This window comes from Varanus komodoensis, unplaced genomic scaffold (assembly GCF_004798865.1).
Source record: "Varanus komodoensis strain SLA01 unplaced genomic scaffold, ASM479886v1 scaffold3, whole genome shotgun sequence".
Classification (NCBI taxonomy): domain Eukaryota; kingdom Metazoa; phylum Chordata; class Lepidosauria; order Squamata; family Varanidae; genus Varanus; species Varanus komodoensis.
Genome location: NW_025335761.1, coordinates 17,822,605 through 17,842,173, shown reverse-complemented (window position 1 = coordinate 17,842,173; position 19,569 = coordinate 17,822,605). Strand labels below are relative to the sequence as shown.

General features: G+C 43.3%; 1 protein-coding gene across 5 annotated transcripts in view; it reads left to right on the top strand.

The window, feature by feature from the left end:
• Positions 1 to 18,159, top strand: part of ZFYVE1 (zinc finger FYVE-type containing 1) — a 31,416-nt gene extending 13,257 nt beyond the window's left edge. For 4 of the 5 annotated variants that reach the window (XM_044436965.1, XM_044436967.1, XM_044436966.1 and 1 more), the window contains exons 4-12: positions 2,605 to 2,819; positions 6,284 to 6,390; positions 7,704 to 7,812; positions 9,213 to 9,310; positions 9,420 to 9,537; positions 10,700 to 10,870; positions 11,558 to 11,762; positions 14,494 to 14,607; positions 15,877 to 18,159. In XM_044436965.1, coding sequence (XP_044292900.1) covers positions 2,605 to 2,819; positions 6,284 to 6,390; positions 7,704 to 7,812; positions 9,213 to 9,310; positions 9,420 to 9,537; positions 10,700 to 10,870; positions 11,558 to 11,762; positions 14,494 to 14,607; positions 15,877 to 16,109 — 1,370 coding nt within the window. In that variant the 3' untranslated portion in view covers positions 16,110 to 18,159. The remainder of the gene's footprint in view (positions 1 to 2,604; positions 2,820 to 6,283; positions 6,391 to 7,703; positions 7,813 to 9,212; positions 9,311 to 9,419; positions 9,538 to 10,699; positions 10,871 to 11,557; positions 11,763 to 14,493; positions 14,608 to 15,876) is intronic. The other variant, XM_044436969.1, reaches the window with a different exon arrangement.
• The last annotated feature ends 1,410 nt before the right edge of the window (positions 18,160 to 19,569 follow it).

The following is a 19,569-nucleotide window of genomic DNA, read 5'->3' as shown; positions in this document are numbered from 1 at the left end:
TGTGTCCCTTACAAAATGCGTTGCTTCAAATTGGTGTTTCTATCTGTGTAGCATTTTTCCTTTTGAGTGAGCAACTCACTTTGGTGCTCTTCATGAGTAAACCCCCCCATGCTGTGTCAAGTGGCAAATTGGGATTCTTACTCAAAAGCTAACTTTGTTGAGGAAGGATGGCGAACTGCAGAATGATATCACAGGCTGAGAATTCTCCCCACTAACTGAGCCATTTGCAAATGATCAGCCCAGCTTGCTACTTGGCCCATGCAGCTTTCCTGTACTATGCATATGAATTGCATATGTATGAAAAGTAGCGCAGGAACACTTCAGGAAAAAAGAAGGACTGCAAAAAAAGTTATTTCATGTCCAAGAAATAAATTAGTGGGTACAGAAAAAGCTTGCCATCCAGTCTCACAGCCCTCCACCTCATCATAACATTTTTGTCTGCTGCCATTAGTCCTGATAAAAATATCAGTTTCATTACATTACAAAGTGATCCTTCAGGGCACAATAATGTAATTCATTGGCATGCTCTAGCTGAGCGATCTGTCCCAAGAATCATGCTGCCCTGCTGGCGTGTTGCAGCAATTGCATTCTTGTGCCTCAGAGGAAAATTTCCATTGAAAAGCATTGGTCAATTGATGACTTGATTAATGTTTTTCATATTTTAGCCCCATTCTGAGGAGTCCATCTTTTTTGGTTCTCTTGCTTGCATTTCTCTGTAACTAAAAAAAAACCCCCAACACAAATAGTTTATCGAAGGAGTAGGCAGTTTCCTGTTATTCCCCTTTCTCCACCCAATCATAAAGTTACATAAATGGAGGGTGAAAAAAGAACGGAAAAAGCAAAAGAATATCATCTGTATCCTCAGAATCCACTCAGTCAGAAATGGAGCGTTACTAGTGGAATTAAATGACTGTCTACAAAGCCTTCTAGAGAAAAAAAAACTGAGATATTGTTATGTAGCAATGTGGGGATTTTTGCCTTGGAAATTAACTGTTAGGAATTCAGAATGCCTAAAACATCCGTGTGTGCTGTCAAGTTGTCTCTGACTTATGGCAGCCCTCTGAATGGAAGATCTCCAAAATGCCCCATCCATGACAGTCCTGGTCAGCTCTTGTAAATTCCCAGCTGTGGCTTCCTTTAAGGAGTCAATCCATCTCATGTTTGGTCTTCCTCCTCCTCTTCTGCCTGTGGCTTTCACTAGTCTGAAGGACCAAGGAGACAGTGGCTGAAAAAAAGATGATAAAAATGGATGGACCACTGACTTGAGAAGAATTAGATTGCTTCCAAATGGAGGACCCCTAGCACTTCCAGTCAATGGACACTGTATTACTGCTCCGTTATTTCCTCCTTAGCAGAATTTCGGGAGTAAGAAAAAGGATAGTAGTAGGAACACACAGGAGAGTTGCAAATGGAGGACAATGGTGTGTGGACCATTGATGATAGCACAGTAAATGTGTGTTAGACGGCTTTTTGTGGGATGGGCACATAAATATTTATTCTTATTGCAAGAATGAACGGATGGCTTTCTTTGGTACCACATTGTTCCTCTTCATCTTTTTTATGCTGCAGATATTTTCCTATGCAAACATGTATCAACATGGTTGCTGTTTTAGGACTGGTGACCTAAGATAGCTTCTAGAATTATTTCACTGTTAGTATTCTGAGAAAGCATATAAAGAAGGAATGAAAAGTTGAGAACCGTGCACATATTTTAACATGTAGTCAGCCTCAAGTGTAAGGGATTAAAATGGTCTCTGCCTTCCCAGCAGTTGTATTTCTGGTGGGGCTCCAGGATTTCAACTGGTCCCCACTGAGGGAAGAAAACCTGGTAAGAGGGTGAGATGTCATTTGTGGGAAGCAGGAGTTAAGAAAAGCTCAGCCCCTACTTCCTACCCACTGCTTCTTCACTTTCATAGTGCAGTTCTTTACAAGGCTGATCAGAAATGAGCCCTAATGAGTCTAATGGGATGTATTCTCAGGATGGATGTATACGTCTCAATCCTAAATCAATGTTCACTTCCACTCTTCTGTTTTATATGAATGCATAATTGACCATCAGACTCTTCCGTTAATAGCCACTAAGAGCTAAAGGGGCTAAAACGGAAGAGTCTTTCCCAACAACCACACCCTTTGGACATGGCAGTGTGCACATTAGTTGGATGTGTATAAGCATGAGGGGAGTGGCCATGGCTCAGTGACAGAGCACATGCTTTGCATGCAAAGTGTCTCAAGTTCAATCATTGGCAACTCCAAGGGGGGCTGGAGAAATTCCTGCCTGAAACCCTGGAGAGACACTCTAGGTCAGTGCTGACAGTACTGGGCTAGATGGACCAATGACCTGACCCAATTCCTTTGTTCTTGGACAAAGGCCCCATGAGCTGTTTTCTGAGTGTTTCCCAAAACACGTTTGTAGAGCACAAACAACAAAGCATAACATTGAAAGAGATCTTTAAGGAGCCATTTTCAACCATTGCCAGGATAGGTTTGGCTATTTCATCTGTAATGCATTTAAATGACCCATAAATGATTGCCAAAATGCTGTAAGGTCAGTTAAAATGATGTGTTTTACCAAGTGGTTCCTAATATATTGTTTAATATGTTCAGATCACCCTTCTGAGGTGCCTGAGAAACTAATCCAGGATCGGTTCCGGAAACTTGACCTCTTCCCTGAAGCCTTCAGCTCAATCCACTACAAAGGAATAAGGACACAGAATCCCCCAACAGATTTCTCTGGACTCAGGCATGCTGTGGAGCAGCAACTAGAAAATAATACCACCCGTTCTCCACGGCCTCCTGGAGTCATCTACAAAGCACTCAAGGTGAGTATGAGATTGTGAATTATGGCTAGTGCCAAAAGTGGGTCTTTCTGCTGATGTTCCAAACTGCAGGCTCTTCCAATTTCAGTCCAATTTTGTTACTGTTAAGGTGCCAGAAAATAACCCAGTCCAACCCTCATCACAAGGCGTGATCATCCCCCCCAGATCAACTCTCATGATCTTAAAGGAATTAAGCAAAAGGCAAGAGTGTACACAGAGAATGTAAGAACATAAGAAAAGCCATGTCGGATCAGACCAGCAGTCCATCTGGTCCATCTCTCCATAACATATGGTGGCAAACTAGCTGACCGCAAGATGGTTCAAGAAGCATAGGTGCAAGATCTTTGCCTGCCCAAGCTCCTCAGCAATTGGTATATGCGGGCATGCCATCGGTGGCAAACAGAGGCAGCACTTAGCCAGCAAGGCAAGTAGCCACTGATAACCTTCTCCCTCGTGAATCTCTCCTATCCCTTTTAAAGCCACCCACATTGGTGGACCTCACCACTTTCTGTGGCAGCAAATTCCATAGTTTATATGCTGTGTGAAGAAGTGTTTCCTTTTACCTCCTAAATATTCCACCAATCAGCTTTGTGGGATAACCCAGAGTTTTAGTGTTACGTATAAGGAGAGGGAGAAAAATGTATTTTCTCAAAATCATGCATTATTTTAAACATCTCTATCATGCTCCCCTTACTTGCCTTTTTTCTAAGCTTGAACAGTCCCAGTTACTGTAGCCACTCCTCATAGGAGAGCTGCTCCAGCCCCCTGATCATGTCTGTTGCCCTTCTCTGTGCTTTTCCCAACTCAAAAATGTCCCTTTTCAGGTAAAGTGACAAGAACCGAACACAATATTCAAAGTGGAGTCTTACCAAAGATTTGTGTAAGAGGAGAAAGATTCTGGCAGTTCTGTTTGCTTTTCTGTCCTAATTATGCCTAGTGTGGAGTTTGCCTTCTTCACAGCAGCTGAGCACTACATTTTCATTGAACTGTCCACTGCTACCTCAAAATCCCCCACTTGTTTAGTCACTGCTGACTCAGATTCCATCAGCCTATACTTGAAGTTGGGACTTTTTGCCTCAAAACACATTTCTAGATTTTTAGTTTCATATCCTGCTTTTCTTCCTTACACTAAACTCAAAAATGGCTTACATCATTCTCCTGCTGCTCTCAATCTTATTCCCACAAAAACTCTTCTGTGAGGTAGGTTGGACTGAAAGTCTGTGACTGGCCCAAAGTCACCTAGTTAACTCCGTGGCCAGGCAGGGACTAAAGCCCAGATTGCCTGAATCCCAGTCTTTTGCTCTTAACCACTACAACACACTGGCTCGCTATACTATACACTCTCTGTACTGTACACTAGAGGATACCGTGCACCAGGGCTGCTCAAGAACAGGCAGGCACAGAATAATGCAGGAAGGACATCGGGTCACATGATAAGCAGCCATCCATCACACCTATAGCCAGCCTGACCCAGTGGAAAAATATGCCGGAAACTTGGCAAGCTGATCATTAGTACTGAAATCTGAGTTTGGTTCTTGACTTATTTTATTTTAGTTATTTTTTGAATTTATATACCAAAACGTATAGCCTAATTTAGGGCTCTCTGGGCAGTGTGCATCCTATTAAAAATAAACAATACAATTTAAAAAAACCCCTCCAGTTCCCAGTTTCTCTTGATTGGAAAACCAACAACAAAACAGATTAGAAAAAACTTTAGTATGGACTGGAAATGTGTAATTTTTACTCTTTTTATCTCTACTTCAGCAAATCTAATTTTTCTAACACCTGTAATACAGATACTTAGCCTGAGGCTGGTTGCTGGTAATGATAGCCTCTGCTCTATAAATGCATAAGCAAGACAGGACCTAACTCTTATAGTACAATGGAAAGGTCCATAGTGTTGTCAGGGTAACTGAGAGTGAGGACATGGTCTCCAGGCAACAACCCTTTCTCTGACTTGTCTAGATTTTGCTCAGTTACCAGTTCTGAGGACGATGGCTTTTTGTCTGTAGATAGCAAAGATGTGACATCTAGAACTAGCTGGAGTCAAGAGCACAGCTCTTCAGAGAACAATGTAAGAATCCAAGCAGCTGCTGAGAAATGTGCATGAACAAAGGCCTGTGTGTTTTAAAATGATGCGTTACTGGAAGAAAGTTTTGTTTCAGTGCCTTCCCCAACAACCCCACTTGTACACTGACAGAGTTGTTGACATTTTGTTCACACTGAATCTTTGCATTGCTAATCAGCACTAACAGGGCCACGTGTTCTGGCTTAGACTTTTGAGGGCCTCTGGGCAAAGTACCTGCTATGGGCCCTTTCCCTCAGTAAGTGCTCTTCATACTGCTATCGCTCCCCATTATCATCCTCTTTGCTGCTGCTTGCTCGCTTGGCAGGCCGTGGCATCTCCCGCTTCTTCCTACCACCATTCTCCTGGCCCAGCCATAAGGTGGGTGAGCCAGCAGATTGTAGTGGTGGAGAAGAAGAGCAGGCCCAGGCAGCTCTTGACAGTGGGGTCTCAGCAGGTGCCCAGTCATGGCTACCTTCATTGCTGGCTTTGCCATGGATTTATTCAGAAATAAGTAGCACTGTCTTCAGTGGGGCTGCTCCCAGACAAGAGAATAGATCAACTCTTTTCTTCTAGCCAATAATCAATCAATTACAAAATCACCGTAATAGGTCAAGGTTACAGTTACCCATGCAATTGACGGACATTGCTTATTCCTGAAATATCCACTTACAGATGATGGACATATGTGACATTTCAGTGAAATATGCACATTTTAATCATGAGATAAGTGATATTTTGCTAGGTAAAGTCCTTAGTCTAAACTTGAGCAGTTGCTCTCACTCCATCCAGGGTCATTGCCTCTTAAACCAAAGAGAGGTGTTGTGGCTCAAGTAACTCTGTGGTAGGGAAAGTTTGTAGGATACTACTTTTCCCAGCAGGCACTTTCAAGGTCTGGCAGTAACCCTCTGTAGTCTGGAAGGTTTCTGCGTGCTCTTTCTGCACTCTTACAGTCTGGACATTCAGTTGTTCCAAATAATAAAAAGTCAATTAGAGCTTTTATTAACTCATTTGTTTATGGAACCAGGTGTGATGAGCCTGTTTTAGCCCAAGGATCAAATTCCATTTTAGAAAAGCTCCCAGAGGCCCTATTACAATGGTGAGCTTGGCCAAAAGGGCAGGGCCAAAATCCCAGTTTATTGTACCTTAAAGCTTTTACTCCCAGTAGCAAAGCCTTAAGAGAGGCATGGCAACTTTTTTAGAATGGGGAGAACTGAACAAAATCTGGGAGACCACCAAAAGTTGGTGGTTGGGAGAAAGGTGCTGGGCCATGGGACAGGGCCATGGCTGTCTGGGAACCTGTAAGGCCAGACTGGAACTCCAGGAGGACCAGATTTGGTCTCTGGGCTGAGGTTCTGTAGCCCTTCTTGTTTAAAGCAGTTGTCTTCCCATTGTCCTGCAGGCACTGAGTGATCGGTTCTGTGGTGAGATCCCAGATGATCAGATGGCCCACAGCTCCTTCTTTCCAGATGAGTATTTCACCTGTTCTTCTGTCTGTCTCAGCTGTGGGTAAGTGGATGTGAAGTCCCCTATTTGCATATGGTGCCAGAATACATGATATCCTGTCAGATTAGGACCATGTACAAACATCTGGGGCCATCCCAGACCCTTCAGAATGTGCATGTTGTTTTTAAGCAGGCCATTTGTATTAAAAATGGGTCACGGGGCAGGAAATATAGAACAGATGCACAATGCCTTCTGATTGCTGGTGGTAGGAGCTCTCTGCCTGGAAGCACCCTCTGGTCAATTCAGTCTGTGTCCTTCCATTGTGTTCTTCTTTTTCCATTTTTGTCTACTGTATTATTCAATGATACTTCATATAAGTCACTCATGGAGGTAATTAAGTGAGGTGCTGTGGTTTGATATTTTAAAAGCATTTGAAGATTAATGGGTTTGTACAAAGAGAAGGAAGAAGAAAGCAGGGTTACATTAAATGTTCACTAGCTAACAACTTTGCAGTGTAGAAAGTGCTGTTGTGAGGGATGCAATGTTTCTTACTAGATTACATTCATATGCCAGCTTTTTTTTCTCTTGAGAGGACTCTGAGGCAGCTTACATGATCCTCCTCTTCCTCTCCCTATCACGATCACAACAACCTTGTGAGGTAGTTGTGTAAGGTAGTTGTGAGGTAGTTGGACCTGTAACAGGCCCAACTTTCATGGTAAGTGAAGACTAGAAGCTGAATCTCCAAAGTTCCAGTCCAAAACTCTTAACCACTTGATCTTCATCAACCATTTTTGTTGGTTATGTGCTCCTTCTGAACAGCTATCTTGACATATTTGTTCCTTGAAATGGGAAGTACTCTTTTCTGGAAGTGATCTCAGCCAGATGAAAAGTTGTGCTAGTGAATGTGATGGTGTCACAATGCTACATGACCACTACATTTGGCGAAGCAACAATGTCACAGAGCCAACTCAGAATGAAGACAATGTATTGCCTTCACTGTGAATGGCTGTTGCACATTTTGCTGTTTCCATGCACCTCAGAAACTGTGTTGGAGTGGGGAAAGTACTTCTCTTAAGATTTCTGTATTGCCCTGCTGAAAATCTGTCAGCACTTCACAAAAGTTAAAAGTATCAAATAGAATGGCATGATAAAACACATTAGAAACCATTTAAAGTTTAAAACTCCAATATAAAACCAACATAAAAGCCACCAGAGATGAAAGGGTATGCAAAATGTGATCCCCCTTTTTAGCTCAGCCCTAGGGGGAACATTGCCTAATTGAATCTAGATAACAATAGTTCAGATTAGGCTAAGATAGATCTTTTATAACTTATTGCCAGCAAGTCTGCCATCTCTGCTTGATTTTAAAATTCTAGGTGTGGGTGCAAGAACAGCATGAACCATGCAAAAGAAGGGGTGCCTCATGAAGCCAAGAGTCGCTGTAGATACACCCATCAGCATGATAACAGAGTGTATACCTGCAAGGTGAGTGGAGCAAGTGGATCAGAACTGGAGGCAGAAAAGAAAAGCTCAAGAGCTGGTCTGCACAAGTTGTGACCTGCTAAGCTGGAGGCATTCAAGTCTGTGACCTGCCACATACTTGTTAATCCGTGATGGGGAACTGGCCAGATTGTTCAAGTGTTCTCAACTTAACTAGGCTACCCTGTTATTCCTAAACTCTGCCTCATTCTTCTTGCCTTTCCCTCTTGGCCTTCACCCACCCTACCTTCCGATATCCTACTGGGTTGTGTTACCTAATTTTTCTTTCCATATAAACGTGGAGTTCATTTCAAAATAAAACTTAAGAAGGCATTGCTGGAGATCAGGAAAATCTGGAATGGTGGCAGTCTACTGAGGATTAAAAACACACAAATTCTGGCCAACTGGGGTTCTGGGAAGGGAACTGGAACAGGACAGGAAGTTAAAGAAAAACTGCACCTCCACCGTTCCTTGTGCAATACACCAGTTCTTTTGCCAACTCAGACAGGCAGAAACAGAACCATTAAGCCACCAATGGGGGGTGTTGTTCACTTTCCCATGGGTCAGGGGAGGGTTTCCAAGAATGCATAGGGTATTACTTTCAAATCATGAGTAGTAGTTGTTCCCCTATATTCCTCACTAGTCGGACCTCATCTGGAATACTGTGTCCAGTTCTGGGCACCAAGATTTAAGAAAGATGCAGGTAAATTAGAAAGGGTCCAGAGGAGGACAGCACAAATGGTCCAGGGTTTGGAAACACTGCCCTGTGAGGAGAGACTGAGAGAACTGGGCATGTTCAGTCTTGAGAAGAGAAGAGGGGAACATAATATCACTCTATAATTCCTTGAAAGGCTGTCACAAAAAAAAAGGACAAGATCAATTCTCACTCATACTGGAGTGTAAGACATGGGATAATCAACTCAAGTTGCAACAAACCAGATTCAGGCTAGATATCAGGAAAAGTTTCCTCAGTGTCAGAGCAATACAACAGTGAAACCACTTGCCTAGAGAGTTTGTGGGCTCTTCACACTAGAGGCATTCAAAAAGAAACTGGACAGCTATCTGGGTGGGATGGTGTAAACCGGTGCCCTGCAATAGCAGGGGGTTGGACCCAATGGCCTTCATGGCCCCTTCCAGCTCTACTATTGTATGAAAGCAATTATTTTTCAAGGCTTATTTTATGGCTCTTGTTCTCTACTGAAAAACAATTCATTCTTAGTTTTAATGCGGTTGATGTTTTCCTACAAATGTCTATATTGTGGGATTCCTCAGTGACTCCTTTTTCAGAAACAACATCTGACAAATGCGCACAGCTCTGAAACCTGCTCACAGCTTTTCAAGTGCATGCAAGACTTGGACTCTGGGATTTGAAAAGAAGTCTTTCTAATTTATCTCTCACATTCCAGGCCTGTTATGAACGTGGGAATGAGGTGAGGGTGGTGCCCAAGACATCTGCTTCTACTGATTCCCCTTGGATGGGCCTTGCCAAATACGCCTGGTCAGGGTGAGTCCAAGAGCCGAGGAGCCTTTGTTTCCTTCCTTTTCCCAGCTCCCCCTCTTATCTCTTAGAGCACACAGGAATGATGCCCCATTTTCCTCCTCCCTGGCTGCAGGTATGTGATTGAGTGCCCCAACTGTGGAGTGGTGTACCGCAGCCGACAGTACTGGTTTGGGAACCAAGATCCTGTGGACACTGTCGTGAGGACAGAGATTGTGCACGTCTGGCCAGGAGTAAGTCTGTTTCTGTGGGATGATGGCTTCTGATCCTTCAAACAGAAAGGAAAATGACAATAGGTCTTCTGTACTAACCCCATTCCAGGAATGGACAGAGGCATGTAGCCTAGAGAGGAACTGTGCATATTTAAAATGCAGTTTGATGCCACCTGGTGGTGTCCTTTGAGGCATGATGCCCCCGCACATGAGGTTCTTATCACATGGACATGTTATTTTTTGGCTGGGGGAGGGGAAATGTTGTCCTTTCCCTCTCATACCTCTCATGTATTCCTATAGCTGCTTTTGATTTTTTGAATTTTTTCAGAAAATCCTATTAAGAAAAAAGAAAATTATTAATACACTCTGTGTGGTGTGGTGATTAGAGTGCGGAGCCTAGGGGCCTGTGGGATCTGGGATCTAGTCCCACTTGGTCATGAAGCTCACTGCATAACTTTGGACTGGTCACAGACTCTCAGCCCAACCTACCTTACAAGGCTGTTGTGAGGATAAAAATGGAGCTTTGTAAGCTGCCTTGGGTTCCTCATAAGAAGAAAAAAGTCAAGACATTTATTTATTTATTTATTTATTATTTATTTATTGAAAGCTTTTATAAACCCTCCCTATACTAGTGTCTCAGGACAGTTTAGAACAAAATGTAATGCAATGTAATGATGATAATTCCCTGAATAAAGAGCAGTGTACATGGACCTGGTTCACATGAAAAGACAACCCATCAGTTTAGAAATCAGGGAGGAGTTGGGGACAAATGGGAGCATATCAACCTCTTGCCCTTTTACTCAGCAGCCTGTGATTGGCTCTTCTCCATGTGACAACTGGACCCAGACTGCTGAGTTATTGAGGAGCTAAACAGCCCAGTGGTTAACCCGACAACAAATCATGGGTTAACCATCAAGTTGCTTAGCCCCTAAGCAATTCAAAAGTCTAGTTCAGATGTTGTACTCAGCATGAACTGGTCCTGGGCTGCTGAGTGAAAGTGGAAATGCAATGCAGGCAGTCTATTTGTTCTCTCCCAGTCCTCTCTGACAACCCATTGGCTTTTAAATCACTGAATTGTTATGTATGAACAGCACCACACTTGTTTTTAAGGGAGGGTGGGAATGGTCTCTGGCAGGCAGGGCTGCTAAGATGTCCCTTGTGGCAAACACCTGTTGTGTTGCAGACGGACTGCAGTCTGAAGGACAACAACAATGCTGCACAGCGCCTCATAGATGGGATGAATTTCATGGCACAGTCAGTGTCTGAACTGAGCTTGGGACCCACCAAAGCTGTGACCGCTTGGCTGACGGATCAGATTGCTCCAGCCTACTGGAAACCGAATTCCCAGATTCTGGTATCTAGCGGCCCCCATGATGGTCCTGTATGCTGATAAGAACGAAATGCTGCTGCTTCTTTCTTCTTCTTCTTCTCCCCCCACCCCCCATCCTTATCCAAGGAAAGGAGTAATGTTTCATTATCTGGTGAAATGCAACATTAGTATTCTGAAAACCTGTAGCCCCAAGAATTGTCTGAAGTTATACATAACTGCTCCCAGGGTGGGTGGGTATTGTCTCCCACATGAGGGCCTTCCTTCTCCCGCTTCCCACCTCCATGCAGCAAAGGAGAAAGGGGCCTCCCTAGCAGGCCCTTGCTTGAGCTCTGCTCCAGAGCTGATGCCAGAGGCCCTTTCTTGCCTTTCCTTTTACAAAGAATGTGAGAAACTATTAGGCATGCCCTGTGTGAGGCTGCGCACTGCATAATCTCTTGGCTGTTTTCTGGAAAGGGAGGAGAGTACTCCTACTTTCAGCTCCAGGACAGAGCTCTGCTCTGGATTCTCTTCTGAATGGATTGTGCCAGCCTCCCAGGCTTGCCTGCTCTTTCTGTCCCTTTCTCCGCTAGAGAGAGGAGGAGGAGGGACAAGAAGAGAGCACAATTCCTGCCACACCATCTGGAGGACTATGGGTTCCCCATCCTAATCGAAAGTGGAATAAGGAAGGGAATCCAATGGGGTTTTGCTTTGTTTTTTCCCTGTCTTGTTCAGAACTGCAGGAAGTGTGGCATATCTTTTAAAGATAATGACACCAAACATCATTGTCGGGCTTGCGGAGAAGGCTTCTGTGATGGGTGCTCATCCAAGACCCGCCCTGTCCCAGAACGTGGCTGGGGGCCCACACCTGTGCGAGTGTGCGACAGCTGCTATGACAATGGGGGCGTTCAGTTAGGTAATCCCATCCTAACTATATTAGGTGTGTGACTCAAAGGGGATCTATAACCTGTTTGTGTTATAAGTGTCCTGCTGTGTTTTTGAATCTTTGGCACTGTTGTCATTTATGATCTTGGCTGAAGCCAAATTAAATGAGATATTGGAGAGGACTGTGATCAGGTATCTTGCTGCTGCTTTTTCTTTTTAATTCTTTCTAGGAATCAGATTGGGAGGGCATTGTTGAAGGAGGGTACAAGAAGAGCCCACTCCTGCTCTTGAAAGAAATAAAGCGAGATGGGATATCTGATCAGGGATTTCTAATGTCTCATCTAGTTTGGCCCTGATGTTCACCTTTGCCTCTGGGTGTGGTCCTTAACCTACAATCCAAAGCAGAGTGGAATACACTGTGCAGCAGATTTTTTTAAGCAAACCTGAAAAATACAAGTTGGCTTCCAAAGTTGTTAGTGCATTTCTAATATAAATGTTGTTCATCCAGGAAAACAATACAGCCTATACATTTAAAAATCAGTGCTCAGATTTAATCTCCTCTCTCACTTCTTGCCCTATAATAAATGAACTAATTCAACAGCTGTAATCCCCCCGCACCTTCTGTTCAGGGGTTTAGCAGTAATAGAGAAGCATATTCAACAGCTTCCCCCAAGGAACATTTCTTCTTCCTCATCATTCCAATCCTTGAGCCCCCCAGTTCATAACAAATCAGTTTGACATATTTGCAGAGGGTAAAGCTGTTTAGGTCAACCTTCCCCAAGCAGCTACCCTTCTGGCAATTCCAGCATCTGTTTCCAGTGCATCTGGAGAGCACCAGGTTGGGGAAGGCTGCTCTAGCTACCTAATATGCAGGCCTGTCATCAGCTCCTAGCATGGCGGGGGCACTGCCAGGGCCCACCACGGTCAAAACCATTCCATTTTAAAAATGACATATTTGAGATTTGGGGTGCTTGTCTCATGAGCTCCAAGTAAAATAGCTAGTGCAGATGCTCACTTTATAACCCCAGAATGCTTCTGGAGGGCTCCTGTGCATTGGGATCTAGGGGAATCCTGTAGATATAGACATGGTGGGTTCAGCTGGCACTTGCCTAGGAAGTACCAGAATGAATGCCGCTGCTTGTGCCTGCTGCTGCTTGAATAAACTTCAGCAGAGGAGAGGAACCATTGGCCATCCAGGTGTTTTGAGCTGGGACTCACAGGTGACCCAACCTGCATGACCAGTGATAAGGGTTATGGGTCAAAAGCATCTGGGGACCCAAAGCTTCCCCTGCACCGATTTACAGGTGAGGAGGCTTAATATCTCAGGGGTGGGGCCTGGGCCCCCTTCCAAACTGGTGCCAGTCCTGATAATGTAGCACTTGATTGATTGACTGTCCTTCATCCTAATGCCAAAGCCACTACTCCCTTCTTAGAATAATTTTTGAAGTTTAAAAAACCGCTTTTAAATATAATAAAGAATCAAGCAAGCCCTCGAATCTTAAAAAATCCAGGGTGCTTTTATTCTTGTTTTCTCTCCCAGATTGGGCATCATTTCAGAAGCTGGGGGTGGGGGACAGTATTGGATCCATCTGTCATTAGAAGGGCAAACCTCTGTGCGTGGATCCATGCATAGGTGTGTGGGGTGTGGAGTAGCAGAGCTCTCTCTGCAACAGAAAAACTTTTAACTACTTCCTCCCTGAAGGTACATCTGTACACATGCCATTGTCATCTTAGTATGAATACAGGATTCTAATCATGCTTCTGTTTCTAGTGTCATGGATCCGATCTGCTGTTATATAGAAGAGTTTAAGTCAGATTTATTCAGACTTAATGTAGACCAACTGGTGCGTCTTAAGTTACTCAGTGGGACTTATGTCAGTCATAACCAACTAAGTTTGCACTGATTTCGGTGGGCTTTCTCTTAGCATGACTAAATCTGATTGCACTCCATAGTCTCTTACCCTGAGATAAAACAGGGCCGCTAACATTTTAGAGTCCTTTCACTCTAACTCCTCATTTCATCCTCTGAACTCATGCTTGAGTATAAACCAGATATTTAAGCAAATTAAAAAGGTTATCATCTTTGGATAACTGATAATATAAGCAATCTCTGGTTCATTAAAGGATTTGATTTTCATAATGAATTTTCTAAGGGTACAATTTCTTAACAGTTTCTCCTGTCCCAGTTTGCCTCTTCTACTAGGCAGTAGAACCTGAAAATCACATTGCACATGTCACTCTTAGTGTGGGGAGTCATAGTAGCATCTCTCTCTCTCTCTCTCTCTCTCTCTCTCTCTCTCTCTCTCTCTCTCTCTCTCTCTCTCTCTCATTCTCTTCTGTGTGAATATAGCACCAGTAATATGTGCTTTGTTCATTTGACCACAGTTGAAAGTCATGAAAACGTCCCAGGAACCATCAAGAAAATTAGTCAGTCGTGCATGTTGCCTGCTTCTTAGTGGCTTCCATCATCCCCAACCTAGTGCTTTCCAGATGTGTAGGACTGCAGCCTCTACAATTCCCAGACAGGAATCAGCTGGGAACAATGGTAGTTGCAGTCCAAAGCATCTGGAGGGCACCAGGTTGGCCTAAACTTAGAGAGGTCTTGCAGCGGAAGAACTTGGTATCTGTTATGTGTTGGATGAATGAATCTATAGAGTTCATTCAACATTCCTTACCACTGTGGGAACTGAGCACTGGCTGACATTTATGTTGAAACATCAGTTTATTTCTAAATAAAGTAATTGTGAATTAGGATTTGGCTCTGAGCCCTAACCTCTGTCATGCAGATGTGCCTGAGGCGCCAACAGAAGAAGAAGGGGGGACAGTGATTGCCAGAAAAGTTGGTGAAGCTGTGCAGAATACTCTTGGGGCTGTTGTGACTGCCATTGACATCCCACTGGGTAAGTGTTGTTGATTTATTTGGGAATGTTTTATCTTCTCAGCCCAAATGGGAGGACTATAATGCAGGTTTATTATGGGCAGTGGCATGTAAGGCAGGAGTGAGGAACCCTTTTTCAGTGTGAGGGCCAAATTCCATTTCAGAGAAGCTTTCCAGAGAGCATTCCAGTGCTGGGTGGGACCAGAATTACCAGTGTATTGGAGCTTAAAGGCATCTCAACCTTCTAGAATGGGGGAAAATGCACAAAAATCCAGGAAACCACCAAGCAATCAATGGTTTGGGGGAAGGGGATCATGGCCATCTGGGAAACCCTAGAGGGCTGTATTGGGACGTGAGGGTTGAGGTTCTCCACCATTAATTCAGGGTAATAAAAGAAGTGTAGTGTTCTATGAAGTACTTGAGATTTCTGGCTCATTAATCAGGTTCTTCCTGATACCTCCACCTTCACTTGCACACAGCTGTGAGCACATAAGAACCGTTTTTTCCCAGTGTTAAACTGGCTGATATATCATGTGTGCAAATACTGCAACCATTTGGTCAGGGCTAATCACAGGGAGCTTCCCAGTCCAATCACAACTCACTGGGTGGGTGCTGGTTGGTTAAGAGAGATCCATGAAATCAGCCCTGCTAACATGATTGCGGTGTACACAAATACTGCAGCTGTGTGGGATAGTGCCATGGGCTGGCAACACTTCTTACCCTTGATCCATGCATGATGAAGCAAATCAAACAAAAAGAGAAGTAGTAGGTCCACACCGTACTTGGCCATTTTTGGAAGCGAGAACTTGTAAAAAAGTTCAAGGTCCTCAGTTGATCTCAAGTACAAAGGCTGAGATAGGCAAGTCCTGTATATTGTATTTACTGGAGGAGAGAGGATGTTGGTCTCTTTTGAACTTCCATGTGGAAGCTTATGGGGTCTTGGGTGTGAGGAGATGTGGAAGACCCAAGCATGTGGGGAATCTGCTCAGGTACTGCCGTCTCCATGTGAGAAGGTGGAATGCTAGCATGAGAAGCTTGCAGTGTGTTGCATCCTCTTAACCCTGTAGCCAGTCCCTGCATGTCTGTACAAGCATAAGCAGGGGAAGTAGAAAGCTTGGGTTTAATGATATTTTGTTCACTAACCTTTTATAAACCACAGAGAGAGGATAGCTTGAGTCATCCTTTCAGCTGATTTTAACCCCTCCTTAATCCCATGCAAAAAGTGGAAATTCTGCTCTTCTTGGTTGGTAACAAACAGAAATGGCATTGTGGATTTCTCTGACCATTGCAGGTCTTGTGAAGGATGCAGCTAGACCTGCTTATTGGGTGCCTGACCACGAAATCTTACACTGCCACAATTGCCAGAAGGAGTTCAGCATCAAGTTGTCAAAGCACCACTGTCGTGCCTGTGGCCAAGGGTTCTGCGATGAGTGCTCCCACGAGCGCAGAGCTGTCCCTTCCCGTGGCTGGGATCATCCCGTCAGAGTCTGTTTTAATTGCAATAAAAAGCCTGGTGACCTTTAACCCCAACTCCTTTTCCGGGTCCTCCAAAACACCATAGCTTCTCAGGGTTAGACAGAACAAAACTCAAAACATCACTGTTTTTAAGGTTTCACAGTCAGAGTGCATTCTCCGGATCACTCACCTCTTTCTCACATCTGGATTTCAATAAGGTCGCTGAGCAGCAGACAGCCAAGACGAGGCTCAATTTCAAACTGGCCTCAAAGGCTGTGATTGGGTTGTGTGGAGAAGCTTGCAGTAAAATGAGGAATCCAAAACCCCATGTATTATATATCTGTTAAAAATATGTATCTCTCTATATAATTTAGTGTACTAAGAATGCAGCTGGCTGATGACGCTTTGATGATATTCAGAAGTTAAAACAAAAATGAACAGAACTGGGTGGTGTGTGTGTGTGTGTGTGTGTGTGTGTGTGTGTGTTTGGAAGTGTCATGGGTCAACCACACAGCCTCTTGAGTGCCTTGGATTTTTTTTGTGTAAAGCATTGCTGCTTACAGCATCATAGGTTTACAAAGGCTTTGATCAGCTTGAAGTAACGACCGTTTGTAATCCCTGCTTTTGGATGGGGAGTCCAAGGGCTTTCAGCAGCTCCCATATTTATTTTATCCCAGCCTATTTCTGTTCCGTTTTTAAAACGTTGTAAGCTTAGTTTTCCCAGGGCTGAAAACCCTCCAGAGAAACTAGGAGGAATCCCCTGTCTTTACAAGGAGCTGCTCTGTTTGGGTCTTGCTGAAATGTGTGCTGCTATAGAAAATGCTGCAAATGTTTGAGATCATAAAAGGACCCTGTGTTAAATGAAGCAGAAATGTAGGGGAAAATCAATTGATGGGGCACAAAACATGAAGCTATACTAACGGCTATTTCAGCTTTACTTTGGGCTGATGAGGTCATTCTACATGTCCTCATTCCGATGTGCTTGGTTTTGCTTGAGACAGGCTCTCAGTTCTGCAACGAAACTTTCCAAGTAAATACTAGGGAAGTTCTCATTACTTGCAGTATAACAATTGCTTAGCATCCTAGTCACTAGCTGGCTATAAACTGACATGGGTGGATTCTTAAAGGTGTCTGTGTAAACTACTCTTAAAGCACTCAGATAGAACAAACTAGAAAACAGTGATGTTCTTCGGAGCTTAACGGCAGATGACACTGGGCATTATTCTTTTTGAAAAGCCCTGTATTGAACCACTTTGAAGCAGTGATCAAACCACTGAGTAAACGTACAACATTAGGCTTTTCTGTGGATCTCAGCTTCCATGATAACAAACAAGAGACGATCAGAAGCTTAATCAGAACGAAGAATGAATCCCTCCCTCCTTTTGGCTCCTCTGAGTATTGCACATTCCTCGGGTGGAGATTTGTCTCCATTCATAATGGCTGAAGTTTGGCATGATATCCTGGCACTGTTGTTGCTCCCGTCTATTAAGTATATCCTTGTATTCCTTGATGATTGAAACCCTATTTTAGAACTGTATTATTAAATTAAGTGCTATAAAGGACTATCTCTTCTGAACAAGTGTGCTGACGTCTTCTGTGTACCTACCTAATCTTGCTCTGTCGCTGAAAGAAAGAGGCAGAAACTGGCTTGCATGCCAAACCAGAACTGGATTATGTAGTAGTAAATCCCTGCTCTCTGAACTTCACAGGAATTAATATGTATTTTGTAACTAGAAGCTGGCCATTTTTTTCCAGGGGATAGAAGTAGTATAAGAGCCCTCTTGTAGAGATTTTTCAGCCTAGGTACTGCACTTTGAAGTGTTTTTAATTTGACTCTGTGGTGGAAAATACAAGTGGGTCTTGTTTGTAGTTCATGCCCTGTATGTTCCTCATGCATGTAGCTATTCTACCATGTTACTGCACATGCAAAAACATCCCTGACATCCCTTGTATAAAATCTTCACTTGTAAGCTTCTGTTCCATGGAGTTGTCTGTTTTTGTTTTTGTTTAGCCACCACAGAACTACCTCATTCTCTTAAATTGCTTCTACAATGCATGTCATAGTAGACTCGATGTATCTAATGACAGACATAAAAACCTGTAAGCTGATAAAGACTTAGCATGTGTATTGTCATCTCTCTCTCTTTCTCTCTCCACTAAAGTCGCACATTAGCTGTACATAAAAGGATTGGCTTCCTTTTCCGAGAAGAGGCAACACACTTGAGCATCACTGAAACTAAGGACTGACCTTTCTTTCATGCAGAAATGGTACTGCAAAAATAATTGGGAGAAGGAGAAGCTGAACCAGTAATTCATGTACTCTTTTAATACATAATACACCAGAGAGGGAATGATTCAAATTAATTCCAGCCCTTAGCTGTTCTCCCTTCTTGAAGTTATAAGTAAGCTAAGGGTGGGGATTTTATGACTGTAAAAAGAATCTGATTGTGTTCCAAACTCCTGAATATTCAGGATTGTTTCTTTCAGTTAATTTAATGCCTTCATGAAGAATACAATTAACATATCTAAACAACTTTCAGCATGAGGAACATAGTATATGTGTTTGACGTGCCTTTTTAAAAGGCATCATTCTTCCTGTTTTCCAAAATAAAATAGGCAAGATGTTCTTAAATTCAACATTATACCAGTCAAATGTTTTAGATTTAAATTTGGTTTTACAGAAATACACAGGGTAGCCATTAAAATCCCTCCAGCAACTTAGCATTTAGGCCTTGGGCTGCTTGTTGTCATATAATATTGTTTAGGACTGGAGTCAGTTTTGGAGAGGATTGTTTCCTTTTGACCACAATGTAGAAGGATCAAGAGAACACTCCCAACTTCTTGGGGGAAGAAACTGACCAATGTTATTCTAAATTTAGAAAAACACTCTCCTAGTATGGCATCTCAAGAAGAACCATCTCTCTCAAATCATGGGAGAGAAATAAAACAAGGAAATCACACTTAGTCAAGTAAACAGAACATTTTGGGTCCTGCATAAGCCTTCCACCGTGGTGGAAGTGATCTTCACGGATCATGGATTCCCTCTCCTCACCTACAGTCCTCTGTGCTCCCAAAAATATGCTGTAAAGGTTTGGAGGGTCTTTTGGTACAGCAAAGGGGGTGGTGCTTGAAGCTATAGAAGGAGGCAGAAAGAGCAAGCATCGCTGTTTCTCCTCTTTGCTGGCTGGAGCATTGCAAAGAAAACGCTGCTTCAGGAATGTTCCCACTGGCAACCAGAAGTTGCATCCAACCCAATTAAGTTTCTTAGTCATTGATCATTCAATTCTTAACTTGGATTATGTGTTAATTGCAAAACGTCAATTGCAAATAAGTATTCCTCATACTTCTGCTATGTTTGGTGTTTCAGACAGTCTATTCTTGAGTTGTGCTTTTCAATGGAGGATCTGTAGGTTGAATTTTCTAGGTGCCAGGGTCTGGCTTATTTATACATGGCAAATAGAACAAGATTTTCCTTACTTCAGCTACAAACAAGAAGGGTCACATGGCTGCTGAAGTGTTTTCATTTTGT